At 55.1% G+C, this 27,416-nt stretch overlaps 1 protein-coding gene across 1 annotated transcript; it reads right to left on the bottom strand.

Moving 5' to 3' along the window:
* Positions 1-4,042: 4,042 nt before the first annotated feature.
* Positions 4,043-10,148, bottom strand: LOC142826417 (killer cell lectin-like receptor subfamily B member 1B allele B; the record flags this gene model as incomplete). The annotated part of the gene is made up of 4 exons (XM_075918669.1): positions 4,043-4,328; positions 4,839-4,951; positions 8,754-8,908; positions 9,968-10,148. Coding segments are annotated over 4 exons (573 nt in total), but the record flags the coding sequence as incomplete, so codon positions are not given.
* Between the last annotated feature and the right edge of the window lie 17,268 nt (positions 10,149-27,416).

The following is a 27,416-nucleotide window of genomic DNA, read 5'->3' as shown; positions in this document are numbered from 1 at the left end:
ACCACCCCTCCCCTTCCCCGCCAGCCCTGCTGGTCTGGGACTGATCCGTCTGGTCTGGGAATCACAGAATCACAGAACAGTAGAACAGGAAGAAACCTCGGGAAGCCATCGAGTCCAGTTCCCTGCCCTCACGGCAGGACCCAGCACCGTCTAGATCATCCCTGACAGGTGTCTGTGCAACCTGCTCTGAAATATCCCCAGTGATGGAGATTCCACAGCCTGCAAGGGCGATTTGTTCCAGTGTTTCACCCCCCTGACAGGAAGTTTTTCTGACCGGCAGAAACATTTTCCTAATGTCCAACCTAAACCTCCCTTGCTGCAGTTTCAGCCCATTGCTCCTTGTCCTGTCCTCAGAGGCCAAGGGGAACAGTTTGTCTCCCTCCTCCTTGGGACACCCTTTTGGGTACGTGAAAACCGCTCTCATGTCCCCTCTCAGTCTCCTCCTTTCCAGACTAAACAAGCCCAGTTCTTTCACTCTCATGTTTTCTAAACTGTTCCACATTTTTGTTGCTCTTCTCCAGGCCTTCTCCAATTTCTCCAATTCAGTCCTGAAACATGGTGCCCAGAGCTGGAGACACGACTCCAAGTGAGGCCTAATCCGCGCAGAGCAGAGCGGAATTCTGACTTCTCCTGTCTTGCTCACCACACTCCTGTTAGTGCCTCCCAGAATCACGGTTGCTTTTTTTTGCAAGTGTCACACTTTTGACTCCTATTTAGCTTGTGGTCCACTCTGAGCCCTAGATCCCTTTCTGCAGGACTCCTTCCTAGAGAGTCACTTCCCGTTCTGTGTGTGTGACGTGGATTGTCCCTTCCGAAGTGGAGCACTTTGCATTTGTCTTTATTAAACTTCATCCTATTTACCTCAGACCATTTTTCCAGTTTGTCCAGATCACTTTGAATTCTGACCCTTCCTCCAAAGCACTTGCCACCCCTCCCAGCTTCGTATCATCTGCAAACTTAATAAGCGCCCTCTCCATGCCAATATCTAAATCACTGATGAAGATTGAACAGAGCCATCCCAGAACAGACCCCTGCAGAGCCCCACGTGTTAGGCCCTTCCAGCATGGCTGGGAACTATTAATAACGACTCACCGAGAACAGTTTTAAAGAGAACAAAAGGCCGCGAGTCTCCCCTGTCAGTAACCACCCACTCGACCAATCCGCAGCAAGACTTGGAGCTCCGAGGCAGCAGGGGGAGGGGAGAGGGCTCAACAGATGTTCAAAAGGACGGGCCAGGTCACCTCTGGCTCCCAGCGCTCTGCCAGCTCAGCTCTGAGTGAGGCCTCCGACCGCCCCAACACCCACCCACCGTGCTTGGTGGGGCAGGGAAAGGGGGAAAAAGCCCGAAGAAGGCGAGACAGAGGGAGGGGAGGGGGCAAAGGGGAACCAAACTGAGCAGGCTCCAAACCTCTCTGAGGCTCCCACTGTCTCTCCGGGTCCGGCACTGCCGGCCGCAGGGAAGTAGAAAACGCCGATGAGGCTCCTCTTGCCCCCGCCCCTCGGTCCCAATTCTCCATCTGGCCCCCGCAGAGACCCTGGGAAGGGGCCGCGCTGCTGCCAAACCGCGGGAATCTCTGAGCTTGCCCCGGCCTTGCGCCTCTGTCCTGAGTGGCTGTTGTCAGAGTCTCTCTGTGAGGTCATCCCTGTCCCCGATAGGCTGAGGTCCTGCCACAGGCCTTTGCTCCACCTTCCGCTCCCCTGCAAGGCTGATGACCTGGCCCTGGCCGGCCCCTCTGGGTGTTTGAGGGGTTCCCCTGGAGCCCCACTGAATGGCAGCTGGGTCTGGGGCCGAGCGGGCTGGCCACTAATGCCCCAGGGGCTGCTCCCTCGGCCCCACCCAGCTTGTCGGTCCTTAGCAGAGTGTAAGGCCAGACAAGCCCATTTGTGGGTCAGTAAAGGTTGCCCCTCCCTCAGCACCTCAGACATTAGGCCACTGTAACTGGGGGAGGGGGGAATTGTTAACAGGACTGGTGTAAGCACTAGCATGGACACTATAAAGGACCCTTCTCTTCCTAGACTTTAATGTTGGTCCTGAGCTGGAATCAGCTCCTGCTAGAAACTCTTTCACACGGGTGGGACCGACTCCCTGGTAGTTTTTTCCTTCCCCCACATTAACGACAGTTGATATATTGGCAAAGCGCCTCTAGCTTGTCCCATCAGCAGCGCTCAACCTACTTTCCAAAGGAAAGAAGGTTCATTATCCCCATTCGGCAGATGGGGAAACTGAGTCACAGAAAGGGACAGTGTCTTGCCCAAAGTCACCCCACTGGAAAGTGGTAGACCCAGGTCTGTTGAATCCCAATCCAGGGCTGGACATGTAGCCCTCGATCAGGAAGTACCATATTAGTGTCCCTCTGAGCATGGGTTCTTCAGCATCTAGAGGCTGGTGACTTATAATAAAGGGCCCTGGAGGAACAGGAAAACATTCAGAGCCAGGGACCAGGGATGACAAAGCCCAGGCAATGGGTCCATAGGAGGAGCAACTAAGAGCATCAGGCTGTCCAGCTTAGGGACGAGGCAGCTACCAAGGGATCTGAGGGGCGTCTAGCAAAGAACGAAAGGTGCAGAAACACGTGGCTAGAGAAGTGGGATTGACCTGTTCCCACAATACAAACCAACAGCACAGAGGGAGCAGGGGTGTCAGCGGATGAAGCTAGTTATGCTTATAAGAAGCACATGGGATCTTTTTCAGGGGAGAAGGCAACACACTGTGTTAATTGAGAATATACTAGAGAAGCAGTGAGCATCTGCTTTATAAAGCCAGACACATACACTGTGGCCATGTCTACACTACGAGTTTTCTCTGCAAAAAATATACTAATAAGGGACTCATTTGCATGAGCCACAATCTCATTTGCATATTTTCCTGCAGATCTTGGTGTTCCTCATAAAAAAAAAATGATTGATGTTTCTCGGTCTTAAAAAGTTTCAGAAACACTGATTTAGACCTACGCCGCAAATGTGTTCTTCAAAAGAGCGGGTCCACATGGCCAAAGTGCATCAAAACAACCATCTGATTTTTCAACAGAGAGCATCTACACTGATTGGACACTCTCGCATTGTGATTACTGTGGACGGGGTGGCCACCAGGGCACCTATGCTTTTTCCTGGAGACCTCTTCTTTCAAAAAACCTCCCTCTTCCTTGTCCGCACACGTCTTTTTCTGAAAAAGGCGTCTTCCTTCTGGAATGAGGTTTACTACTGTCAGAAAAAACCCTCTGTTCTACCTGTCACAAGAACGCAATTGCAGTGTGGACGTAAGTGTTGTTTTTGCATAAAAACCCTGCCATGTAGATGCACCCTGTGGCTGCTGGAATGGGGTGGGGGATAGGTTGGGTTGTTACTTTCCCTTCTGGCTCTGAAGTTTCACAAAGTTTAAACCTAAAAATGTTCCCTCCAGCTCTGAGCTGGGTGTGTTGAAAGGGTGGGGCTGGGCCCTTGGACTGCAGAGTCCCAAAGCTGGCCTGCCCGTGAAAACACCCTGCCCCTCATGGCTTCTTGCTGACTGAGGGGCTGCTGCAGGAGATCTTGAAATGCTGCAGCCAGGTCAGTTTGATTATCCCCATTTCACAGATGGGGAAATTGAGGCACTGAGAGGGAAAGTGTCTTAGTCACCCAGCAGGTGTTTAGCATCCTATCCAGCAGCCTAGTGACAGGAGTTAACGATCGGTTAGGGCAGGATGGGCAGAGGGGTGTCAGGTCACAGGCTTGATGGCAGCAATGGAGGGGCCGGGGAACAGAGCTGAGAGTGGGACCTGACAGAGGTGCCAGGAAATGAAAAGGGGTGAAATAGAGGGGAAAACCCAGATCCCCAGCTGGTGCCAATGGAGCCGAAGCTCCCCTGGAGTCACTGGCCAGATGCCCAGCTGGGACACTCTGGATCTGGGCTGATTTACGTGAGCTGGGGATCTGGGGCAGACTCTTCTCTCCCCAGTACTAGGGGAGAGGACTAGAGATAACCGTCCCCACGGCTCAGCACAGCGTGACACCCCTCAGCCTAGCCCTGTTGGAACAACAAAACCGGAACTTGGACTCACTTCTACAGACTGAGGGAGGGCTGGGAGCCAGGACTCCTGGGTTCCATTTTCCATTTTGTCACCAATTCTCGGTGTGATCTTGGGCAGGTGAGTGTCTGTGACTCGGTTTCCCCAGGTGTGACACGGCGATAATGGAGTCGTGCTCTGAGGTCTCCTCCATACCCTGCTCAGAGGGGGACGGCGTCTCGCTGGCAAATCCACTGATGTGCAGAGCTGCAGCCTTGTGAATGAATCTGATTCCCCTTCATCATCCCACAGCTGTTCCCCTCAGCTGGGCCTGACACCGGGAGCCTGCGACACACAGGAAAGGCCCCTGTCAGCACCTGTGGGCCCATCACACTCACTCGACAGCGGCTCTTCCCTGTGCTAACAGGATCCGCAGCTGCCCTGTTCTCCCGTCCAGCTCTGCCCTGGGGCTGCCCCTCCCCACCACTGCCAGGGCCAGCCCAGGGACTCTAACGGCCTCTCCCTGGCCCAAGCCCAGCTCCAGCTCCCTCCTCCCTGCTGCGCTAGGCCCTGCCCATCTCTCTCCCGCCCCACAGCTCCTCCTTGCCGGGCTGTGCCGACGCTGCCCCTCCTGGTCCCCTCCTGCCTCTGGCTGGTCCATGTCTGCCCCTCTCCTGCCCCCCTCTCTGGGGATCCCCAAGGCTCCGGCCTCACCCCTTTGCTCTGCTCCCTCCACAGACTGTCAATGGACAACCTCAGCGTCACCTCACCCTGAACATCCCTGCTCCTCCTCTGCCCTCCCCGTCCCTGTCCCCTTCTGCCCACACAGGGAAAGTGACTCAAGGAATCTCTCACCGGGTCTGATCCAGCCGGGATCCATCCAGCCAGGTCCAGGCCTTCTCCGGGGAGGGGTGGGACAGTCCCACCCAGAGCTGAGAGGGGCCTTGCGTCAGGTCCTGGAGGGCCTCCTGCAGGGAGTGTGACAGGCACCTGGTGACCAGAATGTTCTCTCGTGTCCAAGTCGTCATCAAGTCCAGCACCAGAATTATGGGGCTGTGAGCCTGGCAATCCCCATGTAGACCCTCCCTCCCTCCATCCGTCCCCCTACATCAGGGCTACTCAACTTTGGAAGCCCTGGGGGCCACAGTGATGCTCCGAGCACATGCTGAGGGCCACAACTTAAGCGTGGTTCATAGACATGCAAATCCCTTTTTTCACACCGACAGGCATGAACACAAAGACTACACAACACGCAGGCCCCATTTCAGTCAGTTCTGCTGATATGAACAAAATGCACCAATTCCCCGATTTCCACCCCTATGGCAGCACTTTCACTGAGCAATGACAGTCCAGGAATTTAACTCCGAAAATGCGCAGCTGCAGAACAGCATGACATCGATTACTTCTTTGTTCTGGCTTCCTCCTGTGGGCCACACGTTGAGCTCTGCGTAAACACAAACGACACTGCGGGCCACAAACAAACAGGCTGCGGGCCACATGTGGCCTACAGGACGTGTAGCCCTGACCTGCATCTCTCTTTCCCTCTCCCTCTCTCCTGGGCCACCCCTACCAATACGCAAGCTACACAGCCATGTGGGGCACCACGAAACCTGTGGCACCAAATTGCCCCTGATTTCATGGTGCTCTAGGCAGCCACATGGCACGTAAATGGTAGCCCCAGCTCCAGCTGACCTCTTACAAGCTGCACCCAGCAGGGCCGTTACTGGGGGATGCTGAGCTCCCCAGCATCTTGGCCCCATTTCTCCACCCTTCCTGCCCCCATTCCACCACTTTCCCCCAATTGAAATGGCCTGGGGGCTTAGTAGCACCAGAACAGCAGCAGGAGTCAAGCCTGCCCCCTTAGTAACCAGCAGCGAAGCGACCCCTCCCCAGACCACATGGCTCCACCAGTTCCCAACTGCTTCTTGGTACCAGCGACCAGGGGGGGTGTGTGAGGGGGTGACTCCGCCCTTTCCCCAAGTCATGCTTCTAGGAGCCTGGCGAGCAGAGCAGACTGGGGCCCCTGCTATCTGCCTCCCCTTCAGCCCTGGGACTGCCCCCCCCCCCACACTCTGGCCCCCACAGCTGTTGAGCACAGCCCCTGCCCCAAATGAGGGGAGGTGCAGGTCGGGAGGCACTGGAAGGGATGGCTCTGTCTCTCTCAGGGTATGTCTACACTAGAAAGTTAGTTCGAACTAACGGACGTTAGTTCGAACTAACTTTCCTATGCGCTACACTAGCGCTCCGCTAGTTCGAATTTGAATCGAACTAGCGGAGCGCTTAGTTCGAACTAGGTAAACCTCATTTTACGAGGACTAACGCCTAGTTCGAACTAGCTAGTTCGAACTAAGGGCTGTGTAGCCCTTTAGTTCGAACTAGTGGGAGGCTAGCCCTCCCCAGGTTTCCCTGGTGGCCACTCTGGCCAACACCAGGGAAACTCTATGCCCCCCTCCCGGCCCCGGACCCCTTAAAGGGGCACGGGCTGGCTACGGTGCCCGTGCCAGGTGCAAGCCTGCCAGCACCCAGCTAGCAGACCCTGCACCTGGCACGGCACAGAGCCACCCACCCGATGCCCCCCAGCCCACCCCCTCTTGCCGGGACCAGGCTGGCGGCTCCCGGGAGCTTGCCCTGGACCGCAAGAGGCGGGCACCTTCCTGGGCTAGTGCGGACATCGTGGACCTCGTCCACGATCTCCGCACTAGGCACAGGAAAGTGGCCGTCTAGGGCAGGAGAGCTGCCAGCCTGGCCACCCAGGACCAGGTGTGCATGAAAATCAAGGGGGTCCACTGAGACCCCCGACACTGAGCCCTGAGCTTACAATGGCCGTCCTGGGTCAGACCAAAGGTCCATCTAGCCCAGTAGCCTGTCTGCCGACAGCGGCCAACCCTAGGGACCCTGGAGGGGTGGACCGAAGACAATGACCAAGCCATTTGTCTCGTGCCATCCCTCTCCAGCCTTCCACAAACTTTGGGCAGGGACACCACTCCTACCCTCTGGCTAATAGGACTCCATGGACCCAACCTCCATGACTTGATCTCACTTCCCTTTAAACTCTGTTCTAGTTGTAGCCTTCACAGCCTCCTGCAGCAAGGAGTTCCACAGGTTAACTATTTGCTTTGTCAAGAACAACTTTCTCTTACTAGTTTCAAGCCTGCTACCCATTCCTTTCCTTTGGTGTCCTCTAGTCCTTCTTTATGGGAACTCAGGAAGAACTTTTCTGAATGCACCCTCTCCACCCAACCCCTGCTTTTAGAGACCTCTATCCTGTCCCCCCTCCGTCTCCTCTTTTCTAAGCTGAACAGTCCCAGTCTCTGTAGCCTCTCTTCATCTGGGACCTGTTCCCAACCCCTGATCATGTTAGTTGCCCTCCCCTCTCCCAGCCTTTCTCTTCCCCTCTCCCACCTCCTTTTCCCAGTCTCCCCCAGTTTTTTTCAATAAAGACAGAGTCAATGTTGGAAGAAACGTTATCTTTATTTTGTACATCAATAAGAAGGGGGGCTAGGGAAGGGCAAGTGGAAGGAGGTGAGGGAGGAATGGGGTACGAGCCCCCGATGGGGAGGACTGGGCTGGCTCTGCGGGCTTCTGGGGGTGGAAGATCTCCTGCAGCCCCCCAATTACTCCCTCTCCCCAGATGGCAGCCTGCGGCAAGTGCAGCCGGGCTGATGGCCGAGTGGTGTGATGTGCCCAGTGTGGGCACTCAGGGCACTCCAAGCCAGAACTTCTTTGCAAGCGGGGCACCCCTTAGAACTGTGTGTCCGGGGTGGGGGTCGGGACCCTTTAAGCGCAGCCCTCGGCTAGCCTGAGACAGTATCTCCATGCTCTAAGTCCTCCTTTTATGCCCTGCCGGCACTGCTTCCGGCCATCATTAAGCCCTGTTCAGAGTCCACTCAATGTGGACTTACTAGTTCGAACTAGCAAAACGCTAGTTCGAACTAGTTTTTAGTTCTAGATGCGTTAGTTCGAACTAGCTTAGTTCGAATTAACTAATTCGAACTAAGTTAGTTCGAACTAGCGCTGTAGTGTAGACGTACCCTCAGGGTGTCTACACTGCAGAGGGTGTTTTTTTTAATGGCCATTTTTCTGAAAAAATCTTCATTTACATCTACATTGCAGCTGTGTTTTTTTTTTTTTAAATCATCGAAACAAAGAGGTTTTTCTGACATTGGAAATCCTCTTTCTACGAGGAAGAAGCCCTTTTTCGAAAGAGCTCTGTTGCATAAAGGCGTTTGTGGGCGGGGAAGAGGGAGTTTTTTCACAAGAGGAAAGAGGAAGAAGCCCAGGTGTCCTGGTGACCACTCCATCCATAGCAATCCCAGCTTACACGGGAGAGAGCGTCCGTTCAGTGCGGACAGTATCTTTACACTGACCACACAGCTCTCTGTGCTGTGCAGACGCTCTCTTTCGGAAGACGTTATCCGGAGGATCTCTTCCGGAAAAGTTTCTTCTGAAAGAAGCCTGCAGTCTAGACAGAGCCCCACTCGCACTCCCAGCTGAGCGGGGTTCAGCACACGCACACAGGGGAGGCTAACAATGGCTTAGAGCTGCCTCTGTCACCTACCCTGTCGCTGAGACTAGTGATTTCTGCTGGGCCTGTCAAAGCTGCCTCAGGAGTTTGGACCCCCCTTAGTAACCAGTAATGGGAACAGGGACGTCCAAACCGAACCGCTGGCAGCTGTGAAACTCCCAGTCCTCAAGTGTGTCTGACCAGGCTCTGTACCCAAGCCCAGCCTGGCAGAGGCAGCCCCAGCAGGGGGTTACCGGCCCCTTTACCAGCTCCTCCCGGTCCCGGATCACCAGCAGCTGGGAGCCCCTCGCGGCGCAGTCGCTGCGGCTCTTGTTCCAGGTTTTATTTTCTGTGGAGACCCAGTAGCACTTGTCCCCGCGCAGCCGCCAGTCCGAGGGGCAGAGTTTGCACCCGGCGCCCCCTGCAAAGACACGGGCACCATTAGTGCTCTGAGGCTCATTCCCAGCTACCCCCTTCCTGTGACGGGCAGGGATGGGGATAAATGGGTTTGAATTAGAGATGTTCCATAGTGGTTAACTGAACAGTCGAGTAACTGCATGAATTCGTATCCCTTACTCGATTATTCTATAGTCAGCCGCCAGTGCGCTCCGGCCCCACTCCCGAGGAGCCCCTTGACCACCCACCCTGCTGCCTCTGTATCAGAGGCAGCAGCAGAGGTGCCAGGCAGGAGCAGGTCTGCAAGGGGAACCCGTTTAAAAACCAGCTCTCCTCTTGGGACAGCAGCAGCCCCTGTCCAGGGGTTGGGGGCATGGCAGGAATCTGAGCTCCTGGACCAGCAGCATGTGTGTCTATTGGTGGTGCACATCCACACATGCCTCGGTGCACAGGGCATTCTGCACACGGCTGGAAAACATTAGAGGGAACATTGGCGAGGGACCCTTCCAGCAGCTCCACGCCAGCAGGACTGGTCTATCTGGGACCAGGTAAGTACCCACATTAAGACCCCTTTTCACAGCCAGAGTGGCCTAGAAGGTCTTGGAGTAACTGTGGGATAAACTCAGACTAGCAGGGAAGGCTGGAACCAAGGGGTGATGTGAAATGGGGGGGACATGGGCCCAGATGCCAGGGAATGGTGTGTGTGTGTGTGTGTGTGTGTGTGTGTGTGTGTGTGTGTGTGTGTGTGTGTGTGTGTGGAACCATGAGACAGTGTCTCTAATAATGAGTTTTGACCCCACCTCCCACGGAAAAAACCCCTGGATCACTTTGTATTACAGCTATTTCAATCTTCCCATGTAATACCAGAAAACGGACACTAGGTGTCACTGCCCCACAGCCAGGCCCTGCTGAGGCAGGTACATTCCCAGCCTGGCTCTGAGTGGGGATGGGGACTAGATCAGAGCAGCCAGCAGGGGGCGGCGTGTCCCTGCCCTGCAGGAGCCCCATGGCCTGGCCCCGCAGCTGGGTTCCCTCTGGCAGTGCCTGGGGGTGGGCGGCTCAGACACACATGAGCTGGGGTTACCTGCTGGGCCGGGCTGGGCCGGGGGGCACAGCTGGGATCGGACACGCTCCAGGCAGGCGCTGCAGGCTGCTGTGCTGGGGTCCCCACTCCCAGGGGCTGCCGGGGTCTGTCCCTTCTCTGACGCCAGGTGGGAAACTGCAAAGCAGCGTTGGGGAGAATGGTGACTGGTCAGTGTTACAGGAGGGTGTTAGACAGGAGAACTGACAGAGCCCTGTGGAGACAGAACTAAGTCTGTTCAGCCTCATCACTTCTGACTCCCCTGGGCTACTGGGTCTGAAAAAGTGGCTGGGACTGAAAAATCAGCTTGAGAGATACCTAAATCCCTTGGGCCTTTCTGCAAACCCAGCCTGTGTTTGCAGCTCTCTCAGTTACTCACCGCTCTCCTCCACAGTGTCAGAGCACCTCAGAGTCTGACCGGATTTAGCCTCCCCACCCCAGGTGAGACACAGCACAGAGCTGTTATCACCACTGTACCACTGGAGAAACTGAGGCACAGAGGGAGGACCAGTCTGGATCCCAGGCTGGGGACAGACCATGTGATCTGGCCCTCTGGGGCTGCAGGTTCAATACAGTGCAGCTCTCCTCACCTGTGTCGGGTCTCAGAGGAAAGGCCAGGAGACATGGGCGGGGTGTGAGATCGCACAGGAAGCTGAGGGGCTGGGCTGCAGCCCTGAGGGTGTCAGGCTGGTGGTCAGAGTGCCTGGGTCTCTCTGCTGCTACAGTCATTGCTTTGCTCACAGACTTCCTCCCAGGCTGGGATGGGTGCCCCTCCCCTTCGAGTGCTCCCACCTGTGAGGGGCACAGCCTGCCTGCTTAGGACTTTATCTGGCATCTGTCACTTCCCCTCTCTGCCTCTTGCCCACATTCCCTGTGATGCAGGGGAGGATCATGGGATAATTCAAGGATTTTAGGCACCTAAAACTGCAGCAATGCCTGAGGGAGGTTTTCAAAAGCACCTCGGCCCAGCTCCTCAACAGTATCCAGGTGCCTAACTCCCTTGGGTGCTGGGCAGAGCAATATATTTGGGAACCTAGGCCTTAAGGGCCCAATTCCCATTTATTTCAATAGGCTTAAAACAACCCACTAGGGCAGGGGTTCTCGAACTTGTGATACTACGATCTCCCTGTAAGTTGCTCTCAACCCCCCTTTCAGTTGCTGAAACCACCCTCTAAGTTGCTCGCAAGCCCCCCGGGGTGGGGGAGGGGGTTGGGACCCACAGTTTGAGAAACTCTGCACTAGGGGCATGTTTACACAGCAGCGTCATTTCTACACTTCAGACCCTTATTTCAATACTAGCCAATAGCGTGTCATAAGATGGGATTTTCGGGTCTCTCCTCTTCATCCCTCTCTCTCTCTCCTCCTCCTACTGCCTCCTCCCACTCTCAGCTCTCCTCCGCCTCCTGCCTCTCTCTCTGTCTCTGTCTTTCTCTTCTCCTCCCCCTCCTCCCTCTCACGTGGGGGACCATGGAGCCCAAATGGCCGTTTGGGCTCCGCACTCCCCATTCGGGAGCAAGTGGCGCAAGCGGCCGTTTGGGCACCGCGCTCCCTGAGCTGCATGGGGTGTGCGGAGCCCAAACGGTCGCTTGCGCCACTTGCTCCCACTCAGCGGCCCGGCTGAGCGGTGCAGAAGTCAGCTGAGCCCCATGGCAGGAGGTGAAGGGGGGCACGAAGGGGGGCGGGGCAGTGATGCACACAGCCAGGCCCCGCCCCCTGGCCGTGTACGCCACCTCCCCCCTTCCTCTCCTGTCTTGGCGCTTGGCTGACTTCTGTGCTGCTCAGCCGGGCCGCCGTGGGGGAATAAGTGCAAGTGGCTGTTTGGGCCCAGCGCTCCCCATGCAGCACTCCCCATGCAGCACTCCTGGGGAACAGCCAGGGAGGCAACTCGCCACCCAGAGGCAACAGTCAGCATTTCAGCGTTACACAGTCACAGACATGGGGCTACTATAGATATGACTAGCCAATTAGCCCGGCATAAGACGGGATTTTCAGGTCTCTCCTTCATGTCGGTCTTCTCTTCTGAGCCTCCGGTCTCTCGCTCTGTCTCTCTCTCTCTCTCTCTCTCCTCATCCTACTGCCTCCCCCACCCCCAGCTCTCCTCCGCCTTCTGCCTCTCTGGCCGTGTCCACACTCAGGGGTTCTTTCGAAAAAAGTAGCCTTTTTTCGAAAGAACTTCCCCTGCGTCCAGACTCAAGCCGCGTTCTTTTGAAATTAAATCGAAAGAACGCGGCTTTTCTTTCGACGGCGGTAAACCTCGTTTCACGAGGAAGAACGCCTTTTTCGAGGGAGATCCGTCAAAAGAACGTGAGTCTGGACGGGGGGAGCCCTTTCTTTCGAAATTATTGGCCTCCAGGAACAAGCCCTGGTGGACAATCTGGGCCATGGGTTGCACGTCTGTGGTTCCTGGCTGCAGCCATTCCTTAAAGGGACAGGCACCCTCACAGACACTTGTTGCAGACAAGGAGCCAGAGCACACGGCTACTTTGCTGCAGCATGTCACAGCCCCAAGAGCGTCCTGGCCCTTCCACCGAGCCTTCTGGGGACCCAACCAAGGGCTCCAAGCGCCGGGCACCATCCTGGTCCGGCGCGGAGATCAAGAGCCTGCTGGAGCTGTGGGGAGAGGAGGAGACCTTACAGGCCCTCAAAAGCCGGTGGCGAAACGCCGACATTTATGGCCGCATGGCTGAAGCCCTGGCCCAGAAGGGCCACTACCCCCGCACCCAGGACCAGGTGCGCTCCAAAGTGAAGGAGCTGCGGCAGGGCTACGCCAAAGCCAGGGAGGAGAGCTCCCGGTCTGGGGCAGCCCCCCACTACTGCCCCTACTACCCAGAGCTGGACCAGATCCTGGGTGGCAGTGCAGAAGCACGCACACCACGGCGGTTCGTGCAGTCCGGACTGGCAGACCCGGTGGTGGACGCTCCAGAGCGGGAGCTACAGCAGTCTGGAGACGGGGACATGGGCCCAGAGGAGGAGGACACCGAGGAGACGGCGACCCTCACCCTGGAGCCAGTCACCCAGACCTCTGAGGCCTCCCAGGCGTCATCTGGCGCGGGAGAGGAAGCAGCAGGTGAGTACAGTGAGGTTGTGTCACACCCGGGGGGGGGGGGAGGTAGGTGGGTGGGTGCACAGTGGGTGATGCACAAGGGAAACCTGTCATGCTCAGGCTGATGCCCAGGTCACACACACACACACACAGTGTGACCTTCAGAATGTCTGCTTCCCCTGTCTCAAGGGAGAGGGCATGCCCTTTTGGACAGCTGTTGCACACATGACTGATTGTGATAGAAATGTAGCCGTGTTACTCTGATCTGAGGAAGTGGGTCTGGCCCTGGAAAGCTCATCCCCTAATAAACCATCCTGTTAGTATTGTAAGTGCTACAGAGTCCAGTTTATAGGACTGATTGTGTCTTCTTCTTTTCCTCCACAGCCGGACCAGCCGTGGAAGAGGGCCGCAGCACCCCAGCCCCACCTCCATCTCCATCTCCACCTCGGAGACATGGGAGCCGCAGACACAGGCGTGTCTACGCCGACATCCTCCGGCAGCACGTCGAGGCTGTGCAGGAGCAGAACGCCATCCTGCTACAGAGGGCGGAGGCAGAGGAGCGGTGGTGTGATCGGCTCATGAATGAGCTGGTCCTGCAGCGCACGGTGCTGTACGCCACCCTGAGGGAGGTCAGCGGCTTGCCTGCTGCTGTGCCTGGTCCTGCTCCTCCAGCACCCCATGACCCCACCCCACCAAACCCCCCTTCCACAACAGCATCCCTTTCCCCCCTTGGACCTCCCTCTCCCCCAGCCCCCCCAGCTCCCCAGCCCCTCTCTCCCCCTGGCCCTCCTCTCCCCCAGGCTTCCACGTCCCAAGAGCCCCCCAGCAGCCAGCCAACTGACAGGTGCATCACCCGATCCCGTAGCCGGGGAGGACCCCAAACACGAGGCCCAGCCAGGAAAGGGAAATCTGCCAAGCCCCGTTCAACCTGATCCCCTTCCCCCCTCTAGGTTTCCAGTCCCCTTCCCCCCTCCAGGTTTCCAGTCCCCTTCCCCCCTCCAGGTTTCAATCACCCCCATCACCCCAGTTAAAGCACAAACAAAGGGTTAAAGGAACTGTTTGTTTATTGTATATAGTTTGGCAACAACAAAAATGAAAAAAAATTTGTTATGTTTGCCACATTGTTTGATAATATGTACAAAATTATAAATAAGTAAAGAGAACATTTTATTTTGAAACACACCCTGGTGTAAGTGATGTGTCCAAACTGGGTCAGGAGATGGGTTGTGGAGGGAAGCTTCTATTGGGGGCCAGGGCCCAGTCCCCAGGCAGAAGCCCCTCAGTGCACTCAGTGGCCTCCACTGGAGAATTGCTCCCGGAGGGCCTCCCGGATGCCAACAGCAGACCGGTGAGCCTGGCGGATGGCAGCTGTCCGGGGCTGGGCAAAGAGCCTCTCCTGGGCATCAGCAGCTCTCCCCCACCCTGGTAGGAAGGCCTCCCCTTTCCTCTCCACGAGGTTATGGAGGACGCAACACGCGGCCACCACCTCGGGGATGTTGGTCTCCCCCATGTCGAGGCGTGTGAGCAAGCACCGGAATCTGCCCTTTAAACGGCCAAACGCACATTCCACCTGGTTGCGAGCCCGGTTAAGGCGAGCATTAAACTGCTCCTTGCTCGCATCCAGGTGGCCGGTGTAGGGCTTCATCAGCCACGGCATCAGGGGATAGGCGGCATCAGCCACTATGCACACCGGCATGTGCACATCCCCAACCGCAAACTGACAATGGGGGAAAAATGTTCCTGCCTGAAGCCTCCGGTAGAGGTACGAGTTCCTGAAGATGCGGGCATCGTGTGCCCGCCCTGACCACCCAACACAAATGTCCGAAAACTGTCCACGATGGTCGACCAGGGCCTGGAGGACCATAGAAAAGTAGCCCTTTCTATTGATGAATTGGGCTGCTCGATGGGGCGGTGCACGGATGGCAATGTGTGTCCCATCGAGCGCTCCTCCGCAATTGGGGAAGCCGAGGGCAGCAAAGCCGGCCATGACGCTGTCCAGATCCAGTAGACAGATAAGTCTGTTGAGCAGCTCCGAATTGATGGCCCTCACCACCTACAGAACGAGACAGACAACAAAGTGTTAGAAGGGGTGCCTTATCTCTTAGGAGGAGAACCCACCGCCCACCTTCCCTCTCAAACAAACAGCCCGGGAATCCCCTCCTCAGAACCCCCCCCCCCCAACAATTCAGGGTGAGTGGAGGAGCTCCCTCCCACTCCCACTCCACTTGGCCCTTCCTGACAGTCTCCCTTCCCCCCACCCCAAACTGTGACTGTCCCCAGACAATGACTTACCTCCATCAGGATGGATCCTACGGTAGACCTGCCCACGCCAAATTGGTGTCCCACGGAGCGGTAGCTGTCGGGGGTTGCCAGCTTCCAGAGGGCAATGGCGACCCTCTTTTCCAGCGGGATGGCGGGCCGCAGGTGGGTGTCTTGCCGTTGCAGAGCAGGGGCGAGCCAGGTACAGAGCTCCTGGAAAGTGGTCTTTCTCATGCGGAAGTTCCGTAGCCAGTCTTGGTCATCCCAGATCTCCATCACGAGCCGGTCCCACCAGTCAGAGCTGGTGTCAAACCTCCAAACACGCCTGTCCACGAAAAAGTTCGGAGGCAAGGGCAGTGTGGCTGCCGGACGGGGGAACCCCTCGTCCCTCTGGTCTGGGTCCAGCTCGGGAAGGAGCCTCATGATTGTCTCACAAAGATGCAGCAACAGCTGCAGTATGGTGGTGTGGGGCCATCGCCTGCCCAGGGGCAGCTCTGGCTCCATGCCACAAATAAGGGTCTGCAAGCAGAAAAACCTCAAAAAACAAAAGCTGCTGGGGTGTCCCAGGAAGCTGAGCACTCCAAAGCAGCACTGCAATGCCTTGCTTACTTCCTCGAGGGACAGCAAAGGCAGCTGCAGGAGCAGAGCAACGGGTGTTCAGGAGTGTCCCTCTCACCACGCGTCTCTGCAAAGGGCAGGCAGGCAGCACCCGGAAGGAAATGCTGCCCCCATGCCCTGGCAGAAGCAGTTCCGGGTGGCTTTCAATTTCGAAAGAGCGTCCGGCAGTCTGGACGCTCTTTTTCGAAATAGCAGATCGATCTTTCGATCCGCGCATTGTAGTCTAGACGCGCTCTTTCGAAAGAAGCCTGCAGTCTAGACATAGCCTCTCTGTCTCTCTCTTTCTCTTCTCCCCCTCCTGCCTCTCACTCTCTCTCCGCTCTCCTCTGTCTCTGTAGGGGATGCATGAGTGTGGCGGACAGCACCCTGGGATCTGCATGCGCCTGGGAGAGTCCGGCTCCCCGCAAACCAATTCCCTCTCCCACAGCCAGTTCCTCCTCCTGATTTCCCATGGCCAGCCTCACTGCCCCTGACTCCCACCCCCCAACCCCCACCAGCTTTGCTTCCCACCAGCCACCCAAGCTCCATTCTCCCCTGGCCAGCTACTGCTGCCTCTGCCCCTCCCCCCAATATCTGCTTCCCCCCCAGCCAGCCCGCTCCTCTCCCAGCCAGTCCCACCCCCCTCCCGCCCCCGATCAAGGGTGTCTGGGTTTTTTTACACCCTACCCCAGTGACGTACACAGCCAGGGGGTGGGGCCGTGTACATCACCGCCCCGCCCTACTTCCCCTCCCGCTGTGGCGCTCGGCTGCCTTCTGTACCGCTCATCTGGGCCGCCGCGCTTGCACTGCTTGCTCCCCCACCGCAGCCCAGCTGAGCGGCACAGAACTCAGCCGAGCACCATGGTGGGAGGCAAGAACACCCCCCAGAGGCGAGTCTGTAACGCTACAGCTACTATAACCAGTCTGGAACACCCCCCAGAGGCGAGTTTGTAATGCTACAGCTACTATAACCAGTCTGGAACACCCCCCAGAGGTGAGTCTGTAACGCTACAGCTACTATAACCAGTCTGGAACACCCCCCAGAGGTGAGTCTGTAACGCTACAGCTACTATAACCAGTCTGGAACACCCCCCAGAGGCGAGTCTGTAATGCTACAGCTACTATAACCAGTCTGGAACACCCCCCAGAGGCGAGTTTGTAATGCTACAGCTACTATAACCAGTCTGGAACATCCCCCAGAAGTGAGTCTGTAATGCTACAGCTACTATAACCAGTCTGGAACACCCCCCAGAGGTGAGTCTGTAACGCTACAGCTACTATAACCAGTCTGGAACACCCCCCAGAAGTGAGTCTGTAACGCTACAGCTACTATAACCAGTCTGGAACACCCCCCAGAGGTGAGTCTGTAACGCTACAGCTACTATAACCAGTCTGGAACACCCCCCAGAAGTGAATCTGTAATGCTACAGCTACTATAACCAGTCTGGAACACCCCCCAGAGGTGAGTCTGTAACGCTACAGCTACTATAACCAGTCTGGAACACCCCCCAGAGGCGAGTTTGTAACGCTACAGCTACTATAACCACTCTGGAACACCCCCCAGAGGCGAGTCTGTAATGCTACAGCTACTATAACCAGTATGGAACACCCCCCAGAGGCGAGTCTGTAACGCTACAGCTACTCTAACCAGTCTGGAACACCCCCCAGAGGCGAGTCTGTAACGCTACAGCTACTATAACCAGTCTGGAACACCCCCCAGAGGCGAGTCTGTAACGCTACAGCTACTATAGCCAGTCTGGAACACCCCCCAGAGGTGAGTCTGTAACGCTACAGCTACTATAACCAGTCTGGAACACCCCCCAGAGGCGAGTCTGTAATGCTACAGCTACTATAACCAGTCTGGAACACCCCCCAGAGGTGAGTCTGTAACGCTACAGCTACTATAACCAGTCTGGAACACCCCCCAGAGGCGAGTCTGTAACGCTACAGCTACTATAACCAGTCTGGAACACCCCCCAGAGGCGAGTTTGTAACGCTACAGCTACTATAACCAGTCTGGAACACCCCCCAGAGGCGAGTTTGTAACGCTACAGCTACTATAACCAGTCTGGAACACCCCTCAGAGGCAAGTCTGTAACGCTACAGCTACTATAACCAGTCTGGAACACCCCCCAGAGGCGAGTCTGTAATGCTACAGCTACTATAACCAGTCTGGAACACCCCCCAGAGGTGAGTCTGTAACGCTACAGCTACTATAACCAGTCTGGAACACCCCCCAGAGGCGAGTTTGTAACGCTACAGCTACTATAACCAGTCTGGAACACCCCCCAGAGGCGAGTTTGTAACGCTACAGCTACTATAACCAGTCTGGAACACCCCCCAGAGGCGAGTTTGTAACGCTACAGCTACTATAACCAGTCTGGAACACCCCCCAGAGGTGAGTCTGTAACGCTACAGCTACTATAACCAGTCTGGAACACCCCTCAGAGGTGAGTCTGTAACGCTACAGCTACTATAACCAGTCTGGAACACCCCCCAGAGGTGAGTCTGTAACGCTACAGCTACTATAACCAGTCTGGAACACCCCCCAGAGGCGAGTTTGTAACGCTACAGCTACTATAACCAGTCTGGAACACCCCCCAGAGGCAAGTCTGTAACGCTACGGCTACTATAACCAGTCTGGAACACCCCCCAGAGGTGAGTCTGTAACGCTACAGCTACTATAACCAGTCTGGAACACCCCCCAGAGGCGAGTTTGTAATGCTACAGCTACTATAACCAGTCTGGAACACCCCCCAGAGGTGAGTCTGTAACGCTACAGCTACTATAACCAGTCTGGAACACCCCCCAGAAGGGAGTCTGTAACGCTACAGCTACTATAACCAGTCTGGAACACCCCCCAGAGGCGAGTCTGTAACGCTACAGCTACTATAACCAGTCTGGAACACCCCCCAGAGGTGAGTCTGTAACGCTACAGCTACTCTAACCAGTCTGGAACACCCCCCAGAGGCGAGTCTGTAACGCTACAGCTACTCTAACCATTCTGGAACACCCCCCAGAGGCGAGTCTGTAACGCTACAGCTACTATAACCAGTCTGGAACACCCCCCAGAGGCGAGTCTGTAACGCTACAGCTACTATAACCAGTCTGGAACACCCCCCAGAGGTGAGTCTGTAACGCTACAGCTACTATAACCAGTCTGGAACACCCCCCAGAGGCAAGTCTGTAATGCTACAGCTACTATAACCAGTCTGGAACACCCCCCAGAGGTGAGTCTGTAACGCTACAGCTACTATAACCAGTCTGGAACACCCCCCAGAGGCGAGTTTGTAACGCTACAGCTACTATAACCAGTCTGGAACACCCCCCAGGGGCAAGTCTGTAACGCTACAGCTACTATAACCAGTCTGGAACACCCCCAAGAGGTGAGTCTGTAACGCTACAGCTACTATAACCAGTTTGGAACACCCCCCAGAGGCGAGTCTATAACGCTACAGCTACTATAACCAGTCTGGAACACCCCCCAGAGGCGAGTTTGTAATGCTACAGCTACTATAACCAGTCTGGAACATCCCCCAGAAGTGAGTCTGTAATGCTACAGCTACTATAACCAGTCTGGAACACCCCCCAGAGGTGAGTCTGTAACGCTACAGCTACTATAACCAGTCTGGAACACCCCCCAGAGGTGAGTCTGTAACGCTACAGCTACTATAACCAGTCTGGAACACCCCCCAGAGGCGAGTTTGTAACGCTACAGCTACTATAACCAGTCTGGAACACCCCCCAGGGGCAAGTCTGTAACGCTACAGCTACTATAACCAGTCTGGAACACCCCCAAGAGGTGAGTCTGTAACGCTACAGCTACTATAACCAGTTTGGAACACCCCCCAGAGGTGAGTCTGTAACGCTACAGCTACTATAACCAGTCTGGAACACCCCCCAGAGGCGAGTCTATAACGCTACAGCTACTATAACCAGTCTGGAACACCCCCCAGAGGCGAGTTTGTAATGCTACAGCTACTATAACCAGTCTGGAACATCCCCCAGAAGTGAGTCTGTAATGCTACAGCTACTATAACCAGTCTGGAACACCCCCCAGAGGTGAGTCTGTAACGCTACAGCTACTATAACCAGTCTGGAACACCCCCCAGAAGTGAGTCTGTAACGCTACAGCTACTATAACCAGTCTGGAACACCCCCCAGAGGTGAGTCTGTAACGCTACAGCTACTATAACCAGTCTGGAACACCCCCCAGAGGCGAGTTTGTAACGCTACAGCTACTATAACCAGTCTGGAACACCCCCCAGAAGTGAATCTGTAACGCTACAGCTACTATAACCAGTCTGGAACACCCCCCAGAGGCGAGTTTGTAACGCTACAGCTACTATAACCAGTCTGGAACACCCCCCAGAGGTGAGTCTGTAACGCTACAGCTACTATAACCAGTCTGGAACACCCCCCAGAGGCAAGTCTGTAACGCTACAGCTACTATAACCAGTCTGGAACACCCCCCAGAGGTGAGTCTGTAACGCTACAGCTACTATAACCAGTCTGGAACACCCCCCAGAGGTGAGTCTGTAACGCTACAGCTACTATAACCAGTCTGGAACACCCCCCAGAGGTGAGTCTGTAACGCTACAGCTACTATAACCAGTCTGGAACACCCCCCAGAGGTGAGTCTGTAACGCTACAGCTACTATAACCAGTCTGGAACACCCCCCAGAGGCAAGTCTGTAATGCTACAGCTACTATAACCAGTCTGGAACACCCCCCAGAGGCAAGTCTGTAATGCTACAGCTACTATAACCAGTCTGGAACACCCTCCAGAGGCAAGTCTGTAACGCTACAGCTACTATAACCAGTCTGGAACATCCCCAGAGACAAGTCTGTAATGCTACAGCTACTATAACCAGTCTGGAACACCCCCCCAGAGGTGAGTCTGTAACGCTACAGCTACTATAACCAGTCTGGAACACCCCCCAGAGGTGAGTCTGTAACACTACAGCTACTATAACCAGTCTGGAACACCCCCCAGAGGTGAGTCTGTAACGCTACAGCTACTATAACCAGTCTGGAACACCCCCCAGAGGCGAGTTTGTAACGCTACAGCTACTATAACCAGTCTGGAACACCCCCCAGAGGTGAGTCTCTAACGCTACAGCTACTATAACCAGTCTGGAACAGCCCCCAGAGGCAAGTCTGTAATGCTACAGCTACTATAACCAGTCTGGAACACCCCCCAGAGGCAAGTCTGTAATGCTACAGCTACTGTAACCAGTCTGGAACACCCCCCAGAGGCAAGTCTGTAATGCTACAGCTACTATAACCAGTCTGGAACACCCCCCAGAGGCAAGTCTGTAATGCTACAGCTACTATAACCAGTCTGGAACACCCCCCAGAGGCGAGTCTGTAATGCTACAGCTACTATAACCAGTCTGGAACACCCTCCAGAGGCAAGTCTGTAATGCTACAGCTACTATAACCAGTCTGGAACACCCCCCAGAGGCAAGTCTGTAATGCTACAGCTACTATAACCAGTCTGGAACACCCCCCAGAGGCGAGTCTGTAATGCTACAGCTACTATAACCAGTCTGGAACACCCCCCAGAGGCAAGTCTGTAATGCTACAGCTACTATAACCAGTCTGGAACACCCTCCAGAGGCAAGTCTGTAACACTACAGCTACTATAAGCAGTCTGGAACACCCCCAGAGGCAAGTCTGTAACGCTACAGCTACTATAACCAGTCTGGAACACCCCCCAGAAGTGAGTCTGTAACGCTACAGCTACTATAACCAGTCTGGAACACCCCCCCAGAGGCGAGTTTGTAACGCTACAGCTACTATAACCAGTCTGGAACACCCCCCAGAGGTGAGTCTGTAATGCTACATCTACTATAACCAGTCTGGAACACCCCCCAGAGGTGAGTCTGTAACGCTACAGCTACTATAACCAGTCTGGAACACCCCCCAGAGGCGAGTTTGTAACGCTACAGCGTTATAGACTCTCAGACACTGGGCTACTATATATATGATAATGCTGAAATAACATGCAGCCAGAGGACTGCTTACAGCTCCGACTCCTGTGACCGTCATTTCACGAGGAATAAGAGTAGGTCTACACTGTACAGCTATTTTGGGACACTGGAGGTATCCTGAAATAGCTACCACACATCATAACAAGCTGCCCATTATTTCAAAATATTTTTCAGACAACAGGCGTGCTATTTCAGCATCCCAGTCACACTCATTCCATGAGGGTTAAGAGATGTCTCAAAATAGCGTGTTATTTTGAAATCTGGTGCTGTGTCGATGCACCAAATTTCGAAACAGCCTATTTTGAAATTCAATCAAAATCAGATATGGAATTTGCATAGTGCAGTCTAGACAGGTATCTTTCGGAAAATAAATCCTTTTCCGGAAAATCCCTTATTCCTGATTTTAAGTAGGAATAAGGGATCTTCCGGAAAAGGGTTTATTTTCCGAAAATACCTGTCTAGATGGCGCTTTTCTCCGGCAAAGCCCCGAGCTGGAAAAAAGCGGCAGCCATGTTCATGCAAATGCCGGGGGGGAAATTTAAATCCCCGGGGCATTTGCAATTCCGACTGGTCTCATTAGCATCCCTTTTCTGGAAAAGGGTGCCAATGTAGACACAGCCATAGAGAGACAAGCCCTGCCCCAAAAAAGTTACAAACAGTACAGAGAAAGGAGGCATGAACTCCATTTTACATTTGGGAAACTAAGGCTCAGTGTAATTCTGTGACTTGCTCCCAGGTACAGAGGGTATGTCTACACTACCACCCTAGTTCGAACTAGGGTGGTTAATGTAGGCAACCGAAGTTGCAAATGAAGCCCGGGATTTGAATTTCCGGGGCTTCATTTGCATCTTGCCAGGCGCCGCTATTTTTAAATGCCGGCTAGTTCGGACTCCGTGCCCGCGGCTACATGCGGCACGGACTAGGTAGTTCGGATTAGGCTTCCTATATAGCATCTACATAGCAATTCCGTTATCAAAATACATTTGACATAACAGACAGCTTATTCTGATGTCTGTAAACTTCATTCCATAAAGAATAACGTTGATTCCAAAATAGCTATTTCGGAATAGCGGTAGTGTGGATGCTCCACTGCTGCTAATTCAAAATAACTCCTCCCCAGGGCCATTCAAAGTAATTATTCCCCAGTGCCTCCTGGGGGGGTCTAAATCGAGACACTGCATCCACATTAGAGAAGCCTGCCTTGGACTAATTGTGAGGCTTCCCTGTAGTGTAGACACGCTATTTTGAAATAAGATATTTTGGAATATCTCCTCCGGAATAGCTTATTCCAAAATAAGAATGCAGTGAAGACGTAGCCTCAAGGACAAAACTCTCTTTCACAGAGTCTCTCACTAGGTCTCCCTTGGTGCACCTCCCTCTCTCTCTCACTGCTGTGTGTCTTTGATAGAAAACAAATCAACTGGTAATTCCAATATTTCAACATTTGGTTTTGCCCCAAATTGGGCAAACATTGAAATGTTCGTTGCTCTGATCAAAACTTTGTCAGCGCCCTGAACCCCTGCCCTGAATCCCCTCTCTGAATCAGCAGTTTGCCCTCCTGTATCCTGAACCCCCTCCTGTACCCCAAGCACCTGTCCTAGCCCTGAACTGCCTCCAGGAGCCAGCACCCTGCATCCCCTCCTGCATCCCACCCCCCCCCCCCCCCGTCCCAGCCAAGTGAAAGGGAGGAAGGGAGGTTGGAATCCCACTTCCTTTTAGCCAGCTCCAGTGTGTGACAGGATCTAATTATCCCTCCATCCCCATGTGCACCCACCTACCTGGGTATCTGATTGTCTCTGTGCGACAGCCAAGTGCTTTGCAGTATGAGGGCAGATGCTTCCGCTGTAGCAGGATCACCGCCCTGTCCCACCCCCTCTGTCCTAGACAGCTCGACTGTCGCTCTGCTTGGGGACGATGCAGCACAAGGACAGGGGCATGGGGTTGGACCCCTGCCCCCAGCGGGGTAGCTCGTCTGCAGCTGAGAACCAAGGTACTGGCTGCAAGGCCCTCCCCTGCCAACCTTGGGCTCTGTGTCCCAGCTGGGGCAGGGACTGTCTCTCGCTGCGTCTGTGCAGCGCCCGGCACCACAGGGTCCTGATCCCAGCTGGTGTGTGCGGCCACCACTGTTATGAGAACGGACTTTGCTCGTGCCCTGCACTCTGACAGGGATGGATTTCCAAGGGTGTGAATCAGGATAAATTCTCTCACATCAGTGCAGCACTTCAGGTAACTCCCAGCAGCTGGATCTGGTCCCAGGGTTGGCAGTCGGGCTGCAGCTGATTGACACGGCCTGCGATTGGGCGAGGAGCCTTTAAGTGCAGAAAACCAGTCTCTGTGCCACTGACCTGCTGCTTGTGAGCTCTGTGGGGTGGGTTGGCACCAGCTGTGGATCTGCCTCCAGTACTAGTGGTGACATAGCTCTGATCCTGCTGCGGCAGCTGCTGACCCTGTGCTCTGAACCCCTCTGTTCCAGCTCCCCCGCCTGCTCCCCTCAGGTACCGACACTGCCTAGTGGCGCTGGGCACCGGGTGCGTCTCTCTGGCCTTGGCTGTGATCGTGCTGAGCCGTGTGGGTAAGTGCCTGGGAACAGACCCATGCCCCGGTCTCTGGGCCTAGAGATGCTCTGTCCCACGCCTGCTGCCTTGAGTGCTGCCTCGGAGACACAGCATCTGGCTTGTTTTCTTTTAAATCACAATTTCTCCCCCTGTTCTCCTTGCAAATTCTTTTCTTTTTGAAACTGATTGGCCAGGAAGCAGAAATGGGGAAAAAAAGAAGTGGGATGGGAAGGGAAGAAAAAAACAAACCCACGAGGGAAATCGTACTACGGGAAACTGGAAAGTCTCCCCCAAAGTAAAACAAAGAGGGATCCTGCCCCGCCCCAAAAGGCATTTAAAACCAGGAAGAAAAAGTGAAAATGAAAAGCACAAAGAACCCCGCACGCCCCCCGGGATGGACGTCAGAGCCAGGCTGGACAAGGGCTGTCCAGGACCATCCACCTGCTCTGGGCAGAGGCTGGAGCACCCAAGAGCAGTCCCTAGCCTGTGTCCCCAGCCCAGGGCAGGCCAGTCAGGGCAGTTGGACGGACTGGGCCCCAGGGCGGATGAGAAGGAGCAGGGGGCGTGGCCTCATGGTGAAGGGGCGGGGCTAAGGCCCAGCTAACAAACACCCGTGGGAGCCACAGGGAGACGAGGACACAAACTCTGCATTTCAGGACTGTGCACCCTGGCTCCTCCCCTGCCTCATGGGGATTGTGGGCGAGGGACCCAGACCACAAGTGACAGGGCCCGACACTTCCCTTTCAGACAGGCTGTGCCCCTCACCCTGGCATCAGGGCAGTGGAAGGGGAGTTGCCTGTGGCTGGCTGGGAGCCCTGTCCTGGCTGAGCAGAGCCCTTTAGCAGGAGAGAGCCCCTGATGCTGGATGCTCTGACACCCCAACCCCAACCTGAACACCCACAGGGCTGCAGCCTCCAGCTTCCTGTGCAAACTCCCAGCCCAGCCTGACCCCCAGTCGCTATGGCGATGGTCACCAACCCGTCAATCGTGACCAACTGGTCAAATTGCGAGGGTGCGAACAGTCGTTCATGAGCTGTTTGGGAGGCCCCCCTCTGATTTCCCCCACCCCAAGGAGTCCCACTGCCCACCTCCAGTGACAATGGAGATAGTGGCGGCTTCCCGTGAGGTGGATGGGAGTCCAGCCACGCGCCACTTCTGGGGGTTCTGGAAGTGCAGTGGCTGCTCCTCTCCCCCAGGTCTGTGGTGTGCTGAGAACTGGAGTGGCATGGTGTGGTGGGAGGGGGGGGGTCTCCAGAGGAGGCGTGTACCAGGGCTTTCCCTCCTCTGGGGAGAGGGGGGAGTCATGCACAGAGGAGGCACACGCTGGGGCCTTCCCTTGGCTCCCAGGAATTGCATCCCCAGGCTGGGCAGGGGCAGCCCCAGGGACTCGCATGCACCTTTCCCACCCCTTCCCCTTCCCAGCCGGAAGCTGCAGCACAAGCTCCCTGCTCTGCGGTGGGAAGGGGCCACAGAAAATTGGCTCGTGTGCTGCTGGTGTCCCGCAAGCTGCAGGTTTCCAACCCCCAAAACCCTGCTGAGTGCTGGCCGCTCCGGGGGAATACGGGACAAAGTCAGAACACTGGGAACAGCTTTTAAATATGGGACTGTCCCCTTCCAGGAACATGGCGCTGCCTCCGCCCCTCCCCCCACACACACACATGAACACCTTGCTTAGGGGGTTGTCAAGGGTGTCAGCTCCCCTGACTGGGGTGCAAAACCTTGAATCCTTCACAGCCGGATACTTGACTGTATGTTTTCATCACAAGGGGGGGACTTTTTTACACTTTGCTCCCAATATCCCATAAGGGCCTGTGTCCTAGTCTCCTGGGAAACAACCCTTGTGTTTTGGGAGAAGTTGTTTATGAACGTCACAGTGAATAGAAATTCATTCATTCATTCAAATGCAGCTTCCATTTTTTCAAGGGAGAGAATATTTGCAACACGCACACACTATCCCGTGAGAACGGAGAAACTCACATAAACCCACCTTCACCAAGGCCACAGAGAAATCTAACAATAAACAATCCTAAGTCTCAACTACGTCTCCCAGCCAGGGAAAAACAACAGACACCTACCAGGTACTGCTGGCTTCTCTGCTCACTGGTCTCCTTTAACCCCAGCAGCTTCGCTCTCCTTTCCCTCAGAGTCGCCACATGGGCCTGGAGTTTTTTCCTGTACAACAGAAATGAGTTAGTGGGTTTATTTTGGAGCGGTGACTATGTTTGTAGGGGGCGTTTTCCCACCCAAGCTGCAAGACAATTCTCGGTCTCCCTAGACAGACTCGGTGGGGGAGGTGATATCTTCCACCTGTTGGTGAGAGAGCCGAGCTTTGGGGCTTTCACAGGGCTCAGCTCTGGGGAACAGACTCTTTCCTGCGCCTGAACATGTGGTGGCCACGAGACTCCCTCCCTGTCTCCATGCCACTCTGGGCCCCTTTGCACACATAGGCCCTTGCCTAGCTATGGGAGCTGCAACCACCGTGTTTTCAAAGCAGAGTTAGTAGAGCGAGCCCCAGACTGTTCCCTACCATGCCTACCACCAAATCAAGTCCAGCAGCTCCCTTAAGACCTCTGTGCTGTATCTGCTGCATGGAGCCTGCTTAAAGGACGCCTTTTGCCTTGTAACTAACACACGCCTGTTGTGTCGGACAAATGTTCTTTTATGCTCAGAGATTAGCTTCTGCATTCTGCAATGTGTCTTCTCTAGCGTCTGCCCTTCCCTTGTTTTCTTGGAGAGGATGCAACAGTGAGCTTGAGGCCCACTCCCCTGGCTCATCCAACTGTTCAGCTAGAACAGATCTGAAGGCGAAAACATAACGGAATGACATTCCATGAGCAAATGCAACCCACCCGTATGGGCAGGGTGCGGTTAAATGGGCAGAGGAGAACGATGCTGCAGAAGATGCGCGGAGCATGAGGAGAGGATAACGTGCATGGAATGTGAAACCAAGACCCAGGAGCAGATCTTGAGGCAGCAAACAGAGCGGCTGACATGCCTGTACA

Source organism: Pelodiscus sinensis, unplaced genomic scaffold (assembly GCF_049634645.1).
Source record: "Pelodiscus sinensis isolate JC-2024 unplaced genomic scaffold, ASM4963464v1 ctg39, whole genome shotgun sequence".
In the NCBI taxonomy this organism is placed as follows: Eukaryota; Metazoa; Chordata; order Testudines; family Trionychidae; genus Pelodiscus; species Pelodiscus sinensis.
The sequence above is the reverse complement of the archived record's forward strand: the minus strand, read 5'-3'. Positions and strand labels throughout refer to the sequence as shown.